Here is a 23250-nt window from a genome sequence, read left to right on the forward strand (position 1 = left end):
TGCATCAAAGTAACAGGCAAATATACAGTCACCTACCCTAAGGTCAAAAAAATCATCTTCATCAAGCATGTTAATTACAAGGCTAAAAACATCATATAATTGCATTTTTAAATATACAAAGACTATTTATTTACAATAAGCCACATTCCTTTGGTATTTTAATTTATCAATATGGGAAAATAATTTTAGGTGAAAACCACTACCTGGGAACTTTACTTTATATACTGTACAAAAGAACCTTCATCTTGCCAGATTCACGGATTGAATTGTATTTACATAAAATTTTTATATCTAACACTTACAAGCACAAAGTTTTGGCATCTTCCATAATGGGATGATAAATTAACCTCCTATTCTCACTAAGATCACAAGTAAATTTATTGATTTCTTTAAAAGGAAGGAAGGGTAATGGTAGTTCTAAAGAGGTTTCCATCTTAGAAAATTCCCATCTGAAGTATTTTTCAAGAACCACAATCTGCTAGTTTAGCTTGAAAATATTGTGAAATGGTTTATTTTAATTTTCTGATATTCAATTTAACTTATTATTGGTTATTTTAATTGCCACTTTATTTTTGAACTGAAAAGCTAAATAGAAAAGACAAAAGAAAATAAAACAGCCACATGTTCTAGAATGACTTCTCTTTATAAGCGAATTTACTTTTCAAACGTTAACCTTTCAATACCTAGATCATTATCTCAATAGAAATCCTAAGGTTTCTCTTTGAAAATTGAATTGTCAACCATTTCAAATTCTAATTATTTAAGGAAGATAACTTTTAGGCCAGTCTGAAGGAAATCCCAAAGAGACCAAAGTGTTCAACTTTTTAGTTAACTAAGCTAAAATACACTAACTTTCTATGCTAACAGTACAGATATTACTAGAGTCAACATGTATAAAATATTTTTTGCATTGGCTCTTGTTACAAGAAATAGCACAACTATGCACATAACAGAAACTTGATATTCATTTGTTGGTTATGAAAGGGGGCACGAACTACCTTTTCCAAACAGAGTCTCTTGGTCCTCTGTATTTCTACCCAATGAGAATTTAAAGAGCTTGAGAGCAAAAAGGATGAGTTATCAGGGTGACATGTGTATCAAGAGTGGCTAGGTCTGTTTTTGCCTATAGATTTTGATTTCTCATGTACAATAGAGCCAAACTAGACTCCTTAGGAAAAATAAAGAGTTTATGAAGGTATGTGAGGTCACACAAGTAAATCCAACTCAGGAGGTTCTAGGAAGTTATCTGATTTCCTTATCCTTCTACCTTCTATCTATTTTAATCTGCCTCAACCTGAGCCTAGCAAATGTCTCTCGTTTATAGTCTATGATGTCTCTTGATGGGAGGGGAGGGAGTAAAGGAAAGGGTAAAAAACAGAAGAAAATAAGATGCTTTGGTTTAAACCTGAGCTAAACCCGAGCTTGGGGAACCTCTTTTTTTAAATTTTTTTTTTATTTCCAATAATTTTCAAAAGAGATTAGATGATAAAGCTATGCTACCTCACCTCTCATGAGGCTGCCTCAGTAGGGTCTGTCACTGCCTTGATCACCTATAAGAATAATGTGAGACTCAAAGGAGAAAGATAAGAGAAGTTTAGATATCATTTGTAAAAGTACATCAGAAAACCATAAAGTTCTATATAATGTAAGTATGGTAGACTGAATTATGTACCCCAATGAGGACATGTTCTTTGTTTTAATCCTCACTCCTGTGGGTGTGAACCCATTGCAAATAGGACCTCTTGAGGATGTTACTTTTAGTTAAGGCATGGCCTAAGTGAATGGGGGAGAGGGGTTCTTAATCCAGAACTGGAGGACTTGTAAAGAACACCCAGAAGTCACAGAAACTAGAATGGAGAGGACATTGCCATGTGGCACAAGGTAGGGATTCGAGCCATGGAACCCCAAGGATTGCCAGTGTCCAGCACGAGAACATACAGACTCCAGGAGAAAGCATCTTGACAACATCTTGATTTTGGACTTCTAGCCTTAAAAATGTGGACCAATAAATTCCTGCTGTTTAAGATAAAATGAGTTTGTGGTGTTTATGATGGAAGCTCAAGTAAACTAAGTCATCAAGGTACTATTTTATGAAGGGAAAAGGAAATCAAAACCTCTTTAAGATGGCTTTCTTATCTGTGAAATAAGAGTCCAGATGATCTCTAAGACCCGCTGGAGTTTTATAGTTGTATGCTGTACTGAGTCAAAGCAATTACCAGAAGGGTTTTTGACAACTGTCTGATTATGGAGACAAAAGAACGAGTGAAAAAAGTGATACAAGACAGTGCAAAATATAATTACTATATAATTAATACTGCATTGCACTGTTTGGTAGGAAGTGTCAGAATTTGTTGTGTGTAAGTTTAAGCAAGTGGTCCATGAAAATGGCTTTATTATTCCAAATTCTTTGATGAGATTTTAATGTATCTAGATAACTGAGGTGCTACTGTATAGTTATCTAAATAGTCAAGAACTAAGAAGTATGTAAAGATAAAGCTTGTAAGCAATCCAAATGGCTGTCACTAAGCTCAAGTACTAAAGTAGAGTACTCCAACCTAAACTCTACCAGGTTCCCTGGTTTTCTACCCCCAGAACAGATCAATTCAGGAAGTAAGAAGTAGAGCACATTACTAAGGAACAAGCATGCCAGCCATTTCTCACTTACAGCGACAAAAGAGAAAGAAAAACTGTAAAAAGCAGTACCACACAGCCATACATAACTGCCATTCATAATTGTGACTTTAAATCAGCAAGAAAAGCTACTGTGTGTGTAGTTTTCTACATTACACTTAGAGTTTAGTTTCAGTTCTGGGATAATTTATCTATGTGGAACACATTGTTCCAGAGTTATTGGGTGTATGAAAACTTACTAAACCAATATACTTACTGGAAAATATTAGTTTAGCAGTGATGGCCTTAATTGGAACATGTGTTAATTATGTATTACCTGTATGGTAAAGCAGTTACAAAATTCTCTTGGCTATCTAGCTGATTTCCCTGGAAAAGTTATTATTAAATAAATTTCTAAGTAAAAGCTGCATCTTTTTAAAAATGTTCTACTAATCTTTTTCTAATAATAAAAATACTGGAGGCAGCAAAAGATAACACTGAGTGTGAATAGTAGCAAAACTAGATCAAAGTGAGAGAGCCCAAGAGATCAGATGAGACACGAGAAAGAGAATGAAGAAGCTTTAGAAGGAAATAAAGTAGAAAAAAATGGAGAGGAAGAAATGCAAAAAGAGATCCGAGTCTTCAAAAAGGCAAGTTGGGGGTGGGGGGTGCATAATTGTAACTGGGGAAGGCTGACAAAAGTTCTAGGGAAGAATAAACAGGTGTAACAAGTGCTGGGCCAAATGCTTCTACTTCTCAAAAATGCTGAAAACAAGACTATACATGAAGCTTTTAAAAATAATAAATCTCTACTTAGAGAGAATTACAGCATACTTGAGCTATATCCTCACTTTTCCTAATATAGTTATATCCAAGTTTCAACAACAAAAAGTGTTTTCTTGGTATCCAACATGATGTTTAATGGTAACAAGTGAAAATCCAGGCTTCCTTCAATTGGTTGCTATACGTTTCTCTATGTTCTACCATATTTTAAAACAGAACTCTGAACTACCTGATTCAGGGCCTTGTTCCTTCTAAAAAATACTTCTTTCATTTTTGCCATTTTTACCTCATCTCATCAACTCTCTTCCTCCTAACCTTGCTCTTTTTCCTCCCTATCATTCTTGGTTGCACCCTTGATGCTCCCTCTCCCACCAAATGCCTTTAGAGACAGGAAATGACAGTGCCAAAGTGCCACAAGAGCATTATGACCTTATCCCACTGAGATGTACTTCCTGATTTCCCAGGTTTGGTCATTATAAACCTTACTGAAAGAAAGCCTGGTTATTTTCATATTTTTGATATGTCAATGAAAATACCAATAAAAATAACTCACTCACCCAAAATAATATACAAATATATTCTCTTTCATTAAACCTCAGTTTTCCCCTTGCAAAGATTCTATACATGGAATACCCTCCCTAACCAGACTTTAATGTCGAGCACACCCACTTTTTTCTAGATAGGAAACTGTCATAACTTCTCTTCATTTCCCCATCAATTAATTAGATATCTTCTTGCCTGTCTCTTCATACAATTTTGATTGCCAAAATCAAATGCCCATCTCTCCATACAAAAAAGTGCTCATCAACCTTTAACTCAGTTGGTTAGGCAATTTTCTGTCATAGCAAATTTGAGGACTGAATATACTGCTACCTGTACTGATGGCTCACTAATGGCAATAAATTTCAAAGGAGGTGGGAGGGGGAAAGTGTTGGGAGGCATATTTGGAAAAATCCAAGAGTAGCTTCTGGTAGAAGTAGGCTCCATCTGACTGAGAATCATCCCTTAAACAACCAAACTTCTTAAAGGCTGGTTTGTAGATAATAAAGACACAAAAGCCATAGCAGAAATGGGAAGACATAGCAAATTATTTTAGTATGTGATTTTTACCCAGAAAGATGTATGAATATTCTTTATGAGAGAAAAAAGCAAGAGCTTCTCTCTCTCTCAAATTTTATAACCAAAAAGTCGCTCACAAGCCCCCTATCCACTCTAAAATGAATCTATGGCAGCCACAAATCTGAGTTCATAATACCAGTGAGTTCTCTAGTGGCTGGCAGGATTTTTATAAAAAGATTTTAATAGTTATTTTCTTAATTGCTCAGAATAATGAAATATTCCCTGTAACTTTGAGGTGCTTTGTGTTAAGCTACTAGCTTGGGCTAAAGAGTGATGATGCAGGTGAAAGAATGGCCTTGATATAAAGGCTAGTACTCCCAGTGGAGGGGGAGTGGGAAGACTGGAGTAAAGCACTGCAACAAGCCTGGGTAGTTGGGGGGCTGGGGCCAGGGGTGCTGGAGCTTGGAAAGCAGTGGCCAGAGCTAAGAATCTTGTGGTAGGGGAGTCACTTAGTCTTATTTCCCAACTGGGCAGGGTGCAACTTGCCTATTAGGTACACTAATAGCTGGGTAGTCTTCTAAGGTGGGGACCTTTTTTATTTGGTTAAAGCACCATCTTAAAAAGTGAAAAAGGAAACGTGAAGCTGTAATGGTTTTATGGGTAGCAAATCTATTTTACCGTAAGTATCAGGCTGCTCTAATGCTGTGGAGGTGACACAACTCTACCCTGCTGGTAGAAGCAGCTAAAGAGGATGAAGGGAGTTCGCTAGAGTAACTGCATACTTAGGACTCTGACCTAAGGACAGGAATGAGGAGAATTGGAATCCCTCAAAGCACAGTTAATTGCTTGTACCTTAAGAAACTGCAAAGATCATAAACATGTTACAGGGTATTCTAGAGGCAACAAAAATTCAAACTTAACAGAATATTGGGAGGAAAAACCCCACAGTAACTGATTTTTAAAGTATGAAAAATAAAAGCAGCTGATGCAGGAATGATGGGAAAGGGAATTATTTCAAGATTTTCTCTTATTGCCTATGCAATTAAAAAACAACAGGAAAAAAAAATTGCTTCACAGATTCCACTGCTTTTCCAACAGAGTGGGTTATTTTACCAATTTGAGAAGAATTAAAGTTCCTCTATTAAAAATAAACAAAAGAATAAAACCCACATAGTCTTTCCCTCTTGCTGTGGAAAGCAATTTTAGGTCTATTAAATGACTTAAGATTAAGAGAACACCATTTTGGCCAATCAGAATGCAATCATTCCCAATTTGCATATGCAAAGGGCTGGTAAATACCCTTCTAGCTGTTAATTATATTTCATTACAACAAAAAGCATTTTAATTTTATTATTATTTTTTTACTTTAGTGGAACTTCAAAAAAAGTAAGTACACACCTTAAGTCTTTTCCTGGACTGCAGAGTAAGAGGTTAAACACAAAGGTGCTATCCAGTTGCTCTCCAGAAATTACTCAGGGAAAAAAAAGTATTTTGAATCAAGCAAGGAGCATGCAGCAGTGTTTTAAACACCTTTCCCCTCATCCACCTCTTCTATTAAGTCCCTAATCTTTTAGGGCCTTGCTTTGTTAGTGAGCCATTTAGGAAAGTAACCCTTCAGTCAGACAATGAACAGGTGCATTTTCCCCTTGAAAGTTAACACCAGCCTCTGAGAATGACAAATCAGTCTTCCCACAGAAAGCTTCTTGTTTCATTAAGTATTTCCCACTGAAATATGGCATTTGGGTAGAAATTCTTTTCTAATATGAAAGTGTGATTAAAAAGAAGATGATTTAGAAAAAGTAAGAGACCGATGATGACTAACATGCCCCTTCTGCTGCAATAGGGCTGAAAACACAAGACTAAAGAACAGCCACAAACGTCCTGCAAAGGCACCCACTAGGTGATGAGTGGAACAATGTAAACTGAACACGACAATTCAAGAGGTTCCCTTGCACAATTTTCCTTCCCTAACAAGTTCTCATAGACCTTAGTTGTAGGTCTCCATTTAAGTGAAAAGAGAGCTTAGGAGTCACCACTCCAGAAACCCTCAGATATCCATCTGTCCCACAGCCCTAGCCCCTACACCCACCTCATCATCACTGTCAGATGTCTCAGAGTCTGAGGAGGCTGCAGGCTGACTCACAGGCGGTTCCTTCTCCTCAGAGTCACTGCGTTTCCGTTTCGCGAGGGACAAGAGCTCCTAACGGGGCAGAAATAGTCACATGAGTTTTGTTCAACAGAGAAGGAATATTCGAGAATAATAAAATACCCACCCTACCTAGATCTCTTCTATATCTTTGTGCTCTCAACCAAGGACATCATTATGGGATTTTTATCATGTGAACAGGCTGACTGCCAGTATTTCTAGTAGATTCGAAATGGAAAAGTGACTGGAAGATGGAACAGGAGGCTACCCCCAACTGGTCACCATTTCTTCTCTAAACTACAGAAATACTGATTCTCAGGATCTGTTCTAGCTGGTATAGCTAATATTCCAACCTTTCCTCTTATAACTCATGGCAAAATTGGTATTTGCAGGGCTAGTTTGAATAAGCTGATTTTATTGAGAAACTACACGTTTCTTAGGTCACTTTATATTTTGAATGCTTAAACCAGAAAAAAAAAAAAAGATGTGAATATTTCCAGTGTTTAATCATGGATCTGACAACAAGTAATAGGTATGCTGGTCACTACAACAGAATCCTAATTTGACAACCCCAATATTCCCAATCATCAATTCTGTCTTGTCCTGGTGATTTAAGGGAAATTAGAGGAAGAGGAGAGGGCCATTAATAAAAGAGCCTTGGTTACAACCAGGATTCACTTTGCAACATGGTTTCCTTCTCCCTTTTACTTTTCCCCAACTCAGCCAAGTCACTCAAAAAGGCAACAAAAGGATACTTGCTCTAGTTCTTGTTCTCTGCTAATACCAATACCCGTCTACAATTATACTGATGCCAGGTACTTTTCTAAACATCTAATATTTAATCTTCACAGGAACCTAAAAAAGGTAGGTATCATTATCTCCATTTAAAGATAAAGAAACTGAGGCGCAGAGTGGTTAAGTAAACTATCCAAGGTAACACAACTAGTTTATAGTAGAGGCAGGATCCCAACCTGGACAGTTACAATTCTGACTCCTAATTCAGTCATGGTTTAATAGTTTAAAATATTTTACCCTTCTGCCAAAAAAAAAAAAAAAAAAAAAAAAAAAAAAAAAAAAAAAAAAAAGAGAGAGAGAGAGAGAGAGAGAGAGAGAAAATACAACTAATAAATACTACTAGTATTATTCCTTATTGGTGATGGTGCTAGACAATTACAGGTTAAGTGCCAAGACAGATTTTAAAAACCAGATTGCTACCAAAAAAAAAAAAAAAAAAAAAAAAGTATCTGTTTTCTTCTTCTAGTCTCTTTCTATTTTAGGAGTATACCTTCCTTGGCCAGAAAGAGAAAATGACCTTCTCAGATTAACAGCTGACACTCTCTCTTCTTCATAAGCAGTCATGAAATGCCACTCTTCTCATTTCATTAGAGAACTAACAACCAACTTCCTGGAAAGGCTGAAGACCAGAACACTATCTTTTCAAAACAAAACTGTGACTCCCACAGGCGAAATGCAAATTATAGCAATATTTGTATGTTTGTGGCCTTTTAAAAAATTGTGCATAATTTACAGTCAATTTTATCCTTTTTAATGAGTTCAACAGATAGTTGTTTAACGATCACCACAATCAAGATAGAGAACAGTTCCATCATCTCCCCAAATTCCCTTGTGCGTCTCATACCCCTCCCCCCACCATCTGTTTTCTGTCCATAATATAGTTTTGCCTATTGTAGAATGCCAAATATATGAGATCATAAAGTATGTATCCTTTTGAGTCTGGTTTCTTTTACGTAGCATAATGCATTTGAGAGTCATCCATGCTGCAGCATGCATCGGTAGTTCATTCCTTTTTATTGCTAAGTAGTAATCCATTGTATGAATGTACCATTTATCAGTCGAGACATTTGGGCTATCTCCAATTTTTTGGCAATTATATGTTCATGTACAGGTTTCTGTATAAACATAAGTTTTTATTTCACTTGGGTAAATATTTAGGAGTAGGAGTGCTGGTTTGCATGGTAATTTGTTTATGGTCTTTTATTTCTATTACCCTTTTTCCCCCATTACCTTAATGCAAATTTATTAAAAATTTAGAAAGCTGTCTGATACACAATCTTTTCCTTGATCCTTTAAGGTTCACAAATGCACTAGAACTCCTCTTTTTATACTAATGCATTAAAACCAGGATTTGGCTCAATCAAAAATAAACTTCCCTGAAAAATTATAAGCAGTAAATGCCTGTTAAAAGTTACTGTAACAAAAGTGTTGAGATGTTAGTACTGCCTTCCTTTTAAAGAGGTTCCACTCTACATAAAACCCTAGCAAATAACTCTCCATCAACAAACAACTGCATCTGATAAGGAGATCCTCTTCCACTACTACTACATTAAAAACCATATTAATAATAATCTGGAGATAGTGTGACAGTGTGAAAGACAGCCTTTCCACAATTTGGGAATTGTACAGAAATCCACTAGGGGAATTCATGGCAAGGCTTTTCTTTATACTTAAGTCCTTTATACCTACCCAGAGCTCCTAAGTACAGGTGAATAGACCAGCATGCAACCCAAAGGACCTTCCAACATGAAGAGATCATCAGATTTGTTACTTACAGAGGTTGATCTATCCAACACCTGTACTCAAAAAAGCCAGTCTATAACTGATGCATGCAGAGGGAGTAGGTCCAACTGCAGCTCTTTCCTGCCAGCCCACCTCACTGTCCACACTGGTTGAGGCAACAGTTCTGTGTTCCAGTGATTCTCTCTCACATCACTCCCACAATTCATCTCATCCAGTGAAAACTTTCCCTATTTGTCTCAACATTCCTCTAGGGGAATGGCAGTGTGGGGTGCCAGCATGGTATTTGAAGTTTAAGCTGAACTAAAGATATGCTTACAGTAATGCCAATGTCCAACATACTATAGGTATGGCTGGGTCAAGACCAAACATCTGACTTCTAGAGCAGTTTCTTGAACACCTCTGACATTAAATTAGACCACTAAGAGGCTAAAATACTCTAACTTCACTAAGGTGATGTTTATTAAAATAGAATTATGCTGGTTAAGATTAGAATTCAAATCTGTCAATATGTGAAGACTTGCAAACCTTAAGATTTCATTTCCTCTACCTCATTATTCAGTGTATTTTTGTTACGTTACATCAGGATCAACCTGTAATAAAGCAACTTAGTTCCTCTTATTTAAAGGAAATTCAATTTCATCTCTAATCAAACTTCCCAAGATCATTTAAAAGGGAGATACAGGTTCTGCAACCCAGAAAATGAGAATAAAAGTCTATATAGATAAATGTCATTGGTTTTATAGCTAATTAGGATGCTGGGCTATTTTTCATTTATTCATTCCACAAATATAACACAAATATATTCCACAAATGTAACTAATTACTACCAACTAGAGTTACCAACCATCCTGGTTTGCCCATGACTGTTCTGGTGTAAGCACTAAAAGTCCTGCATTTTGGGAAAAACCTCAGTCTCAGGCAAAAATTGGAACAGCTGCCACCCACTACTAGTTCCTATTATGTATCAAGCCTTCACAGAGCAGTAGCGAAGAAAAGATACAAGGTCCTTGACCTCACAGAATTTAGAATCAAATGAGGGATTCAGACAATAAACAAGGGGAAAAAACCCCCACAAATAATTACATCTAAGGTAAGTGCTAAGAAGGAAATGAATCAAATGAATAGAGACCTATCTGCAATAAAGAAACTTTTCTGAGATGACAGCATTTAGACTAAGATCAGAAACTTTAGGGGAGGAAAGGGGAGAGTCCAGTTTTCTGGACAGAGGCCTCCAGATGGACTAGCTAAGGCCCTAAAGCTGGCATCAGCTTGGCTTAGTCAAAGAACTACAAGAGAGCCAGTGGGATGGAAGCTTAGCAAGCAAGAGAGAATGGAAAATAAGGTGGGTTTAGAGATAAGAAGCCAGATCATTCTAAGATATATAAAGTAGGGTGTAGAGTATGGCTTTTATTTGAAGGCTGTGGGATGCTATCGAATGGTTTTAAGCAGGGGAAAACCCCAAACCACTGTGGGTTTTTAAAAGAGCACTCAGGCTGACAGACGAACAAGAGACTAGAGGGGCCAGGACCAAAACGCAGAGAGGAGTCAGAAGAATCCACAGCTGTCTCAGGCTCTGGGTGACCTGGATAAGGTGAGCAGCAACAAGGACAGAGACAAATGGAAGGACTTTGGGAGCAGTGAAGACAAGATTTGCTGATAAAAGAGTAGCAAATTCGCTGAGGTTTAAATCTGAGATGAACATCCTATTTCTCCTTTCACTATATAGTTGGTAAAGGAACATGATTTAGTGAACATTGGTTACTTTTGGGGAGTAAGGAAGGGAGCCATTGTGTGTGTTTGTGTGTGTTCATATTTGTGGGAGAGAGAGGTACTTTTTTATATGATAAAAATAATGCATGCAAATGCACTGCATATTTGTGGGAGAGAGCTTCCCCACATTATTTTTATCATATAAAACAAAAGAAAACAAATCAAAATAATGAACACAAACATTTTTTTCTAAGACTAAATTTATTCAATACCCTAGTAAAGTTTTGATTATAAGTATCCAACAGTATAAAAAATATGAACAGATTTATAGATTTCTATTATATTAATACAAAGTGCATGTCCACATACAGTACATCCTACAGGCAAAGAAAGGTGGAAGGGGAAAAAGAAGACTGTGGTTGAGGTCTAGTAATAAATAAATAAATACAGAAGTAGAGATGATTCATATTATGTATATTCTACCACCAATACTGCAGTCAAAATGTAAAAAAGTAAAATTAAAAAAAAAAATTTCAAATACAACTCAGGAGGAAGATGATAATGGCTGGGACTCTTTCAATACACCTCAAAGGCTGTGGGAGAGCCAACCCAATTCACTGTGTAGTCTGTGCATTTGGTGGCATGTAACATGTACTTCTGAAGCAATAATTCCAAAGTAGCAGCATAACAACTCTTTACTTTTTTTTTTATTTTTTTAAAGTTGAATTTCCTTTTTATTTTTTTTTCCAGAGACTAGTTTCTTTTCAGTCTTTATGGATGCAGCTCATTACATAGGCTTTGGTGGAGGTCGTGGGGCAGCACCTGCAGGTCTAAATCAGGGAGGGGGCGTCCTGTCCTTCCAGGACTCACAAGATCAGTTTCTGACTTCCTTGCTGTGAATGGCACAACTCACGCAGTAATGTAGTTTCAGATACAGCTTAGGAAGCACACAGGCATTGAAGATGCATGCTTCGGAAATGTCCCTGACGGCTGCGGCCTCCACTATGTTTCGAATGACGAATTTCTTAATGGCCTTATCCCTGGACACGCAGCAGGCGCAGTTTGTGCAGCAAACAGGCTGCACATGGCCGTGGCCCTTTTTGGCATGACCACTGTTCCTTCTTTTTTTTTGTCATCTTAGACGAGAACAGCCAACAGAGGTTCTGGCGAACACCCAAGAGAGCCATACCAACTCTTTAAATTTCACGTTTGGCACTGAATGGGGCAACTTTCCCCTCAAATTTCCAGCAAAGTAATTAAAAATTGTAGATAAAAATACTGAGTTATATAAATAGATGTCTACAGTGTTGTAGAATTGTACAAAACAAAATCAGTTTTCAACCCATTCAAAATAAAAGCTACATGAAAGTTAAAAAAAAAAGACTCTATTACTATTATTTGTTTTTACTTAGCTCCCTTGTCCTAATACATTTTCTAACTAATGCATACTTCCACACTTAAATAAGGGATATCAACATTATAATAAAAGGGCTGCAGCAAGAACCCCCAAATTGACAGTGTCCCACTGTAATCTGGTTAGAAAACTTTTCACTGTGGACACACCAACTAGCACTTGCTTATTCAGCAATTATTTATTAAGTGTGTACCGTGTATCAAGCAGGCATCATATTCAACTACTACTGAATATCTCCACTTGGGTATCTCACAATTTAAAACTCCTCACAATAAAGACTGAACTCATTATCTTTATCTCTAAATCTGATCCTCTTTGAGGGTTCCCCATTTCATTTCAGAAGCCCAGCATCCATCCCAAACACCTCTTCTTCCTCACCCCAACATCCAATCATCAAGTCTGCTCAGTTCTATATCCTAAATATATTATCTCCAATTTATTCCACTTTCTGCTGTCTCCATGACAACCATACCAGTCTAAGTCAGTCATCCATTCAACAAATATTGACAGGGTGACTGCTGCATGGCAGGTTCTGTTCTAGGTACCAGGGACACTGCAGTAAACAAATATCCTTGCTCTCCTGGAGTTTCCAGTCTAGTGGAACTTATGTTCTCCATCATCTCTCACCTGGAATTCCAAATCTGCCTCTAACTGGTGTCTCCCTTCAGATGCTTCCCACATGGCAGCTTAGGCAAGCTGTCAAAAAGGCAAATGTAAGTACAACCTCTAGCTTAAAATCCTTCAGTAGCCTACCCATTACCCTCAACATAAAGTCCAAAGTGTCAATATAGCCCTGCCAATGGCTTTTAACACTTATTTTTCACTCTGACCCACAGTAAGACAAATTATACCTCATGACCCAGTGTACACATACATTTAATACATGTATATATGTAAAATACAAGCTTCATAAAACAATACTTATCTTTACTATGTATGACACACTTGATGTTATTTCTTTCCAATTCAATTTTATTTTATTTTTAAATCTGGTTATGAACCACTAAACTGACTTCCCAATCTTCAAAGGGTCAAAACTGCCTACCTCTGCAGCTTTATTTGTACCACTCTCTCTCCTATTTATTATATTCCAGTCACTCAGAGCTTCTTTCAGCTTCGTGAGGATGCTGGGGCCTTTCTGCCTTGGTGCTTTTGTAAATGCCCACCCCTCAATCAGGAACACTCAACACTCTTCAGTCTCCTAATCTCCTTTTCCCCAACACAAATTCAAGATTTCAGTTTAAACGCAGCTCCCATCAGGTAGGATAGGGTCCCTGGTCTTATACTCTGGAGTACAGTACGCTGGCTCTTCATGCTCTGGAGTACAACTACAGGGGAATGACTCTAAGCAATGCCTCTCTCTCTCTCTCGTGAGATTCTAAGCTCCCTGAAGGTGAATACTGCATCTATTTTGTTCTACCTATAACCCCAGTGTCTAATACTAACACATTTGTTGAAAAATAAAAAATAATCTCTGCCTTTGGGGAACTTCTTAGAGAGCAGTAAGTGTACCAAAAGTACCCATGTCTGAAAATGAGTTTTGTATTTTCTTAAAAGCCTCTCTGCCAAAGCTCCCAGAGACTCCCTCTTCCCAGCAATATCTCTAAAGAAAAGCCAAGAGAAATTAGTAAATGTGTTACATTAAGACACAAATTTAAAACCTCACAAGTTAACATTGACACTTGTCAAAAGTTCCTCCCAGAAAATCTGCCTCTGAATACTGCAAAGGAGACTATATTGAGAAGCACAACTTTTACAGGGAAGGTTTATAGGAGGATACTTTATAACAATGATACTTTTCCTCCCAAAGAAACTGAAGTATACTGAAAATATAGTTATCAAGGTTTTTTTTTTTTTTAAACTGTGTTTTATTTGGGGCTAAGCTGGAGAAAGCATTATCTAATACTTAAAGAAGCTTACAAGGAGTTTTAGGGAGTCGAGAGTGAAAAGAGCTGCTGTGCTAAAATGCAGCTGTTTTGTTTGTTTTAACACCTGGACATCCCAAAATTAGGAGTCAGGAGAAAAAAAAGGAGAGAAAAATTTAAAAATAATAATAAATCAATACAATAGAAGGAAGAAAGGAAAGGCAAGAGGCCTGAGAGGAACCAGAAATTTGTTCCTTTAAAGCAAAAAAGGAAAAAAATTGTAGGTCTGAGACCCTCTCTGGTCTCCAGATGAACTGGACATCAGTGGGAAGCATCGAGGCAGAATGCCAAAGTAAGTCTTTCCAAAGATTAAATAAATTTTAATAAAGATTTATATTTTAAAATATATGTGTTCTCACTCCGGTGGACATTCTTATGCACTATATAGATAACACTTCTTAGGTTTTAATGTATTGGAATAGCTAGAAGTAAATACCTAAATCTACCAAACTCCAACCCAGTTGTCTGGACTCCTGAAGATGATTATCTAATAATGTAGATTGTAGGGGGTGACAGTGTGATTGTGAGGACCTTGTGGATTGCACTCCCTTTATCTAGTGTATGGATGGATGGGCAGAAGAATAGGGATAAAAACTAAGTGTCAAATAGGGTGGGATGGGGGGTGGTTTTTACTTTTATTTTTTATTCTTATTCTGATTCTTTCTGATGTAAGGAAAATGTTCAGAAATAGATTGTGGTGAAGAATGCATAACTATATAACTGTGCTGTGAACAGTTGATTGTATACTGTGGATGACTGTATGGTATGTGAATATATTTCAATAAAACTGAATTAAAAAAAATATGTGTTCTTAAATAATTCACTGTTTTTTCCTGATTCTGAACTTTTTTAAAGCAATGTCTTTTAACTGCTTTAGAATCATTTACTAAAGATAAATATCTTCCTTTCACTAGTTTTTCGTTTTTTTCCCTCTCTTTCCAATTAAAAGTCCTATAAAATATGCAAGCTTATTTATAGAAAAACGAGCTGGCATCACCTTGTTTTTCAAAATTCCTTGTAAACAGTTTCAGAAATTCTTCAGATTGATATTTTCTCTCTCTTTTTAAGTTCGTTTTGTGTGTGTGTGTGTGTTGTTGTTTTGTTGTTTTCAGATGGAAGTTCCCAGTTCTCCCTTTCCTGGACAGTCTCTGGAGCAAGCATGGAAGGAGAGAGAAGCAGGTGAGGGTGGTGGCGGGGGCCCGGCCCTCGAGGACAATGTTGTCCGACAGCAGTGGCAGGGAGAAGGGACTGCTGCTCAGTCTAACCTCTACAAAATTAAGAGTCCTACAACATCTGGGATTTTAGTAGTAATGCTAACTTCTACAGGGTTTTTTTCTTTTAAAATGTTTCTTCTTTCCTCTAATTTTTCCATTGTTAAAGGTATTTTAAACCTTTCTTTTTTAAAATTCTCTACAACTATTATGATTTTAAGAGGGGGAAGAGTGAGAAGCATTAACAGACTCTTCACAACAGTTACCTTGCCTTGTAAGTCCCCTTTTTCCCCTCATTTTAACACTTCACAGTTAAATAGTTTTATATTTTTGTTGCTTTCCTCAAACAGCCACCATTTTGTTCATCCCAACCGCTCCATTCAGACATATAACACAGAAATCCATAGGAAAGTCTCATAGACGTGAATGAGGATAATTAAAGCTCCTCTCAAAGTATCAAAGAACTATTATCTTCCTGTTTTAAAAGCACTGATTTATGGACGGATCAATAGAAAAATGGGGGCAAAAAAAAAAATAGGCACCCAGTATTCTTTTTTACTTTAATTGTTCTTTTTCACTTTAATTTGTATTATTATTTTTGTGTGAGTGGTAATGAAAATGTTCAAAAATTTATTTTAGTGATGAATGCACAAACATATAATGTACTGTGAACAACTGAATGTACGCTTTGTATGACTGCATGGTATGTGAATATATATCAATAAAACTGAATTTAAAAAAAAGGCAATGAAGCATTATTTTTCTTTTTGTCTTTTTAAAAAAATTTTATTACATTTTTCACAGACTTTCTCTAAGCTGTTTCAAGGACAGTCAGGAAGTAGTAAGGAGGTTCTCCATTCCCTCTCTATTTGACATAGAGCTACATATCTGCAAGGAAGTTTAGTCCTTTGGTCCCTAAGTAGCTAAAAGAATGACATGAGATTCTCAGTGGTGGCTTCTCAGCTGCATCCTGGGGACCAGGTCCCACCACACTGCTTGCCCCAGTCTGTCTCCAGGTACCCACAGGCTGGAAAAGCCCTGGGAAATGGTAAGCAGTGTCTCTTCCCAGTCCCCAGCCCTTCGGCCTCCCCATCTGGTCTCATGATATTTTGATTTTAAAGTTGTCTTTTTCTTTCTCATGTTTCTTCATCTTCTTTTCTTTATGCCATATATTTCCCCCAAACATGTGCCCTCTGAACTCCACAGATGACATACTTTCCTCAAAGAAATGTCTTCAGCTTGACTGATATTGCTGATATGTAAAAGGTGTCATCCAACAGCTCTCATTTATAAATATACAAGGCAGAGGTTTGTTTTTTAGTGATCCTGTTCAGAATCCTGCCCTGTGCAAGTCCTGATCTCCCAGGGCAGGGTTCCCACCAGCACTCAGTTCAGGCGATTGGTATGTTTGGGTTGCTTCAGCTGCACCTTTGTGCCCATCTGGAAGCCGTTCATGGCCTGGATGGTGAGTCTGCACACTGGCCGGGTTGTCAAAGCTCACCAAGCCTGGTGAGACAAGAAGGATGATGGCCTAGGTTTCCATGGGGACATCTGGGGCCACTCATGGTAAAGGGGGAAGAGGGAAAAGGGAGAAAACCAGGAGGGCCAGGAGAGTGGCAGCCTCTCAATGGGCTCCCTCATGTCTGGGGGTTGGGAGGTTATCAAGTATTTTAAAAAATAAATCTGAAACATGGTAATATGTGCTTCCACAGTAATGCTTTAAACAACAAGATCTAGCAGACCAAAAAAAAACTGGAATTTCTAAGCAATGCTGAGTATAAACCATATATTAAAACATCTGCAACAAATGTAATAGGGTATGAAAATATCTGTGGTTTTTATTGGTGATGACGTCATGGTCCATTTTAGTACTACTGACTAAGAATATTTTAGTTAAAGGTTAGTGACAATAACAAAAGGTGTATTTACTCCTATTTAAATTCACAGATCCACTGAGTTCTATCCATGAAGCCCAGGCTAAGAACTTCTGAGCTTCAGAGCTTCATTTTTTAATGAGCCTTGGAGAAATTATTAGTGATATGTGCCCCTTCCCCCACCCAGAGCTATGTCTAGTTCAATGTTACATAACCAGGCAGTGCAATGTGAACACTGATTATTAAGCACTTACCAGTTGCCCATGTTACACAAGAAACAAATCATGGTAAGGTTCCAACAGTTCAACAATTGTGTCTTGAGCCCTCCTATGTTCCAGGCCCTCAGACAGGCCTTCCATCAGTAACTTGAATCCTTCTCTTTTTTTGATTTTTTCCACTAGGTACCTAGATAAAGCAAGAGCACAATCAACTCCTTCTTCAAGGCTCAATGTGCCCAGGGTCTTCCAGGTCATTCAGAACTTGAATGCATCTGGTCTCCTGCTACATTGGATAGATTTGTCTCCTGTGTTGTAGCTGACATAGTAGTATTTATCCCCTTGGAGAGGTACGATGCCTTGACTGAGTAGCATTTCTTAAGAAGGTCAGATTTGTCTTTTTCACAAGAGTACAGCACTGGATTTCAGACATCAGCATCTTGTACGGGTTCCAGGCCACATAGTCAGCCCTGTGGCTGCCATGCTGAAGCTTGCAGTGCTTCCTTAACATCAAAGCTGAGCTACCTCAAGAAGTATCCCCATGAAGCCAGAGACTGTGCCTCTCATGCATGTCAGTTATTTCATCCAGAGGATCAAGGGCTCCCAACACAATTGTACCAGAGGTGTCACAGACAAGAAATGGTGCTGCCCCTTCTTTCCAGCTTGCCAGACTCGCTTCTCCAGTTCCTCAAGTATCATTTTACTTCTTCCATCTGTTTCTACAGGGCAAAAGTTCTCAGTACAATCCAAGAAAAGAGGCTGCCTTCTGCATGGGGTAATGATATTTTGCAGACAATCCCTTTTCCTTAACATCAGGACAATATTTGCATCTAGCTAAGGTCATTGCGTACATATTGGACACAAAACCAATATGTGTTTTTAACAATATGGTTTTAATATGATATTTAACTACCTGGGTTAAATATTCCATCCCCTTATTTCCAGTCAATAAATTCATTTTCTTCAGAACTGCTTCTTCCACTGACAGAAACACTGGGGACATCTCATATGTATCAACACTTGGGTTTAATGCCTCTGTCATAAATCAAGCCACCAAGGAAGAGTAAATAATCAAGTCCAGCATACAAATAGCTGAAAAATCCTGGATGATTAGTTTTTCTTTTAAATTCAGTTTTATTGAGATATATTCGCATACCATACCGTGGATGATTAAGTTTTAACACTGTAGTACAGGACACCCTGGCAGAGTCCCAACAGCCTGTAGTATGGCTCTTCCGTGTCTCTCTTCAAATCAAGAAGTTATTTCAGTTGTTCAGAAGTCTGCCATTCACAAACCTTCTTGTTGACATCTATAGCCTTCAAAACTACCTCTTCCATTACTGGCCTCTTCACAAATTTTTTTCCTGCTTTTGCATCTGTTGTGGGACCATTCAGTACGATCCACCCACTAGAACAGAACTGTTCTGACTTGGAACCATCTCTTGACCGATATTTCAGTTTAAGGCTAGATGTCCAAATTCGAGGTATCAGTAAGATGATGCTTTCTCCCCAAAGTCTGCAACATTCTGATGCTGGCTCCTGGCGATCGCTGGCGTTCCTTTGCTTGTATCTCTGCCTTGTGTCACACGGTAATGTCTACAATGATAATTTTTTTATATCTAATGTCTAAAGATAATTCCTAAAAAATACTTATAAGTTCTATTCTCTTAAAGACAAATTTAGTTATTGCTACTTCAAGTTGGAAGAGCACAGAAAAACAGGACACAGCAACATTATCACTATCTCAATAAGAAAACAAACTATGAAATACAAGTATACCAGTGTGCACATAGCTGTTGTTTTTTTTTTAAGGCAGGATAAAAATTTTATAAATAATGATTTGTATTAACTTGAAAAGAGAACTCCAATTTTTTTATTACCTTGAATGCTTTTGTTTTTATTGGACACATTGGATAAATATTATTCTATAATGACACACATGACTTCAGTGCAGTTACATGATTGGTAAAAGGTATAGAGTTTTGCCTCAAATTCTATTATTTCTTTTTTCCAGTCAAAACCAATGGCAAGTATCTTCATAATTTGCTATTTAAAAAAATATTGAAGAAACAGTGTGTGGTCAAAAGAACAGGGACAGTATAGGTCAGATGTTAAAAGAAAATTCTTCAAGTGCTCAAACTAGGGTCTGAGTTTTAAAAACCTCTAAAAGTTAAACCAAATTTCAAACTATTCCGCTTCCATTACTACATTATTTTTTTCCCATCAAGAAAAGAAAATAAGGAAATAAGCCTTAATAAAAAGCATCTCAACAATTGAAATAGCTTCAGAGATTTAACAGAACCAGCAGCTGGGCTACCTTAAACATTCTTGTCTGTCAAGTTCCTTTGGTTATACTTGAGTCTTTATCTTCAGGGCACTATGGTAGGGAAAGGAAGCTATTTCTTTCTCAAACTACTTGTAGTGTTCTTATTAAAAAGATTAACTTGCCTATGGACAGTGGTCTTAATCATTAACATAAATCATTTTTATCTGGACTGTACCTGATAAAAATAGAGTCCAGGGCTCTATCCCCAGAGGTCTAATTCAGCAGGTGTGAGATGTGCGCTCCAGGAACCTACATTTTAAATAAGCAACCCAGCTGGCTTCTGACACAGGTGGTCCTCAGCCAACCACTAGTAAGCTCACCTTCAGTAAGGACTGAACTGGAGGCAGTATTTCTGACATATGGCTTAAAATTCCATTTGGGAAACCCAGGGACAAAGGGTGTCTTTACATTGTGCTCCACTCTCATACTAAACAGATTTGTCATGGTTTTTCTTTTTCACAATGACCATACACAAAACAACAAATCTGATGTTATACCTCCAATTAAAACCCAGAACTAGATGAAGCAGCCTAAGGCAAGGCCCAGAATGCATTAATTTTGTTCTGAGGATTCCTAAATACTCCTAAACCCGGCTGACTGTGAACGTCTGCTGAAGGCCTTGACGAAAACTTCCAGAGGACAGAGATCTTTATCTTTAATTCTTCTGAGAGTCTGGCACATGCTGAACAGACAGGCAGAAAGCACTGGTGCCTCTGTTAGGATGTGCAGAGAAAGAATTTTGACCTTGTTCCCATTTGATAAAGACAGTCAATGAGTGGTTGAAGAGGCAGCAGTTGAAATTACTGCTAAAATGTATTAGGTATTACAAATTTCATGCTAGCTTTTTTTTATACATATATATTTGGAGTTGGATTTAAAGTTGAAATCCCCTCCAGTTCCCACTTTGGAAAAGCCCTTTGTGGATCAGGTAAAATCTTTCATAAGAAGAAGCTCTCAGTTCATTTCATTCATCAGAATTCTATGTAAAACCACTAAGGACAGAATAATTCGCAGCTTAGTTCATGCATCATCAGAACAGATGTCTTGAGAGTGCTCTACCAAGGAAGTCCCCCAAATAATCTTTTAAACTGATGTACCAATTTCCTCTAAACTAGTGAGTGTACTTTGCAAGCATGATTTCCAGCAACCTTTAAAACTGCCATGAAACATTATTCCCATTTTGCAATATGAAAATCAAAAGAGCAGCAGATTAAGGTGATACAGCTGAAAAAATATTGGCCTTGTAGTCATGCAAACTGGGTTCAAATACCAATTCTATCATTTACTAGGTGTGTGAATCTGAGAAAGTTATTTAACTTATTCCATCCCCATTTTCCTCATACGTAAAAATAGGGAAATACTACCAACTTCACCATAATCTGAGAATTTGATAATGTAAATAAAGCTCTTAATTAAGGTATCTAGTTCATCCCAGGTACTACATGGTAGCTAATGTTATTATTCTAGATCAGAAAAATAGTAAAAAATAGATTCTAATCTTCCTAAATGCCAGCCTAAAATTATCAACTGAACTTTTACAGTCAGGAACACATTTTCTATATTTTTGTAAATTTCAGGAGCCTTTCAACAAGAACACTTTCAATTCCTATCCCAAACCAAGGTTTCTATCCCTATGACAGTTCTCCCAGGCCCCACTACTTCCCTACCACCACTTCCAAAACAGCCCTCTTCAACAACACCTTTCTGGTCCTTCCGCCTTCAAGTCCTCTCCTTTCATTCCCTAATATTTTAGTCCTGAGACCCCTGTCCAATACAAAGGACCCTCAAGAAGACATTTATACAGAACCTTTATAGATTGCAAAGGCTTGTGCCATTATTGATTCTTAGAAACACTTGTTCCTTACAATAGTCCAATTAGCCAAGGCTGATGTTGCATCTCCACTTTACAATTAAGACCAAAGATACAAAGCTGGAAAGCAGCATAGCCCAGTCTAGAACTCAATTTTCAGATTCCAATTTTAGTACTCTCCATACTCAACTTATAAAGCTACTGCCTCTTGCATAGTCTTTCTTCATATCATTTGCTCATAAAATGTGCAGGGAAAACCCTCTTTGTATCTCTGGTATCAGTAGAGCACTGCTACAGGGGACAGCCTCCTCCCTAAAGCATTTTCTGGAGACTATAAACTATCCAAACAACCCCAGGACACTGGGCCAAAACTTATTGTCAGTGTTTTTTGCACAATCTTCAAGTGCGAATTCTGGGATGTTGCGGCAAAAGGCTCAAAAGGCCTCGGCCAGTCCCTCCACATCACCTACATAGTTCTCCATTTCTGCCAGTTTCTGCCCTCTTTCCTACCCTCAGAAAAGTTTTCTTCAGTCTGACATCCCAACGGGGACGCTTCACAACCACAAACGACAGCAGTCACTAAACAGACTCGTGGCCACAGCTAAGTCTTCCTCACCAAGCACGGCTGAGGTTGCTAGGAACATTTACGAGTGCCCCTCCTCTCCGTCCATTCCCTCTTACCTGAAAAACTTCATCTTCTAGAGTCCGCACCTTCTCGGCCCCCTCCCCCCATCCACCGCCCTACGCTTACCCTTGCGCCTCCTCCAAAACCTCCTAGTCTCCCTGGTTGGCGGGCGACACTTTCTATCTCTCCGGGCCGGGTTCTCCTGGCCTGCAGTCTATTACCGGGTCTAACTCCAGCAGATCATGGTCCCCTTTGGTCCCCGGAGCCCGAGGCCCATCAGCCCGGTCCCTGCCCCGCCTCCCCGCCCAAGGCGCCAAGTCCTCGGGGCTGGGTCTTCAGGCCCGGGCCGGACTCAGAGGGCCCCGGGCGCTGCGGAGAGGACAGGAAAGGAGCAGCAGCGGCAGTCAAGGCACGGAGCGGGCAGGGCGCTCGGGCCGGGAGGCCCCGGGCCCGGCTGGCTCTCGGCTCCCGTGGCCCCGACTCAGCCCTCCCGCCCTGCTAGCCCCGCGCCTCCGCGGCCTGCCCCCACCTGATCCAGGTTCTCGTCGCTGCCGCTGTCCTCCGTGTCCGAGTCGATCACGACGCGGCCTTTCCGCTTCTTTACCATGGTGGTCCCCCGGCTCCCACGCCGGACGCCGCCCGGACTCGCCTCTAGCCCGCCTGCCAGTGGGACCGCCAGTGCCGCCGCCGCCGCCGCCACCGCCGCCGCTCGACCCACACAAAGGCGACCGCGCATGCGCGCTCCGCTCCGCCCCCTGGCCCCGCCCCCCGCTCGTCGCACGTCGTTCGCCGGCGCCCCGCCCTTCCCCGCCCCCGACGCAGCGTGGAAGGCAGGCCTACCCTCCGGGTTCGGTTCTGGGCAGAGGGTGGCGGACACTGGTGTGTCGCCGGCCAGTGGAAGTCATGGGAGTGTCTTTGCTGCGACGCGGAAGCTCTATGAGCGCCCTAGTTGGCGAAGGCTGGAGCCTCAAGGATGTGGGTCCGCGCTAAAGACGGTCCGCGCT

The 23250-nt window shown here is 39.0% G+C and overlaps 1 protein-coding gene and 2 pseudogenes across 1 annotated transcript in view; all 3 read right to left on the reverse strand.

Annotated features, from left to right (window-relative positions):
* Positions 1-22982, reverse strand: part of RTF1 (RTF1 homolog, Paf1/RNA polymerase II complex component) — an 85827-nt gene extending 62845 nt beyond the window's left edge. The window contains exons 1-2 of the mRNA XM_037834265.1: positions 22776-22982; positions 6542-6652 (exon numbers count right to left, since the gene is read on the reverse strand). Of these exons, the coding sequence (XP_037690193.1) occupies positions 6542-6652; positions 22776-22982 (318 nt within the window). The remainder of the gene's footprint in view (positions 1-6541; positions 6653-22775) is intronic.
* On the reverse strand, positions 11352-11969 carry LOC119532139 (annotated as a pseudogene).
* Positions 17199-21452, reverse strand: LOC119532138 (annotated as a pseudogene).
* Positions 22983-23250: the final 268 nt, after the last annotated feature.

Source organism: Choloepus didactylus, chromosome 4 (assembly GCF_015220235.1).
Source record: "Choloepus didactylus isolate mChoDid1 chromosome 4, mChoDid1.pri, whole genome shotgun sequence".
NCBI lineage: Eukaryota > Metazoa > Chordata > Mammalia > Pilosa > Megalonychidae > Choloepus > Choloepus didactylus.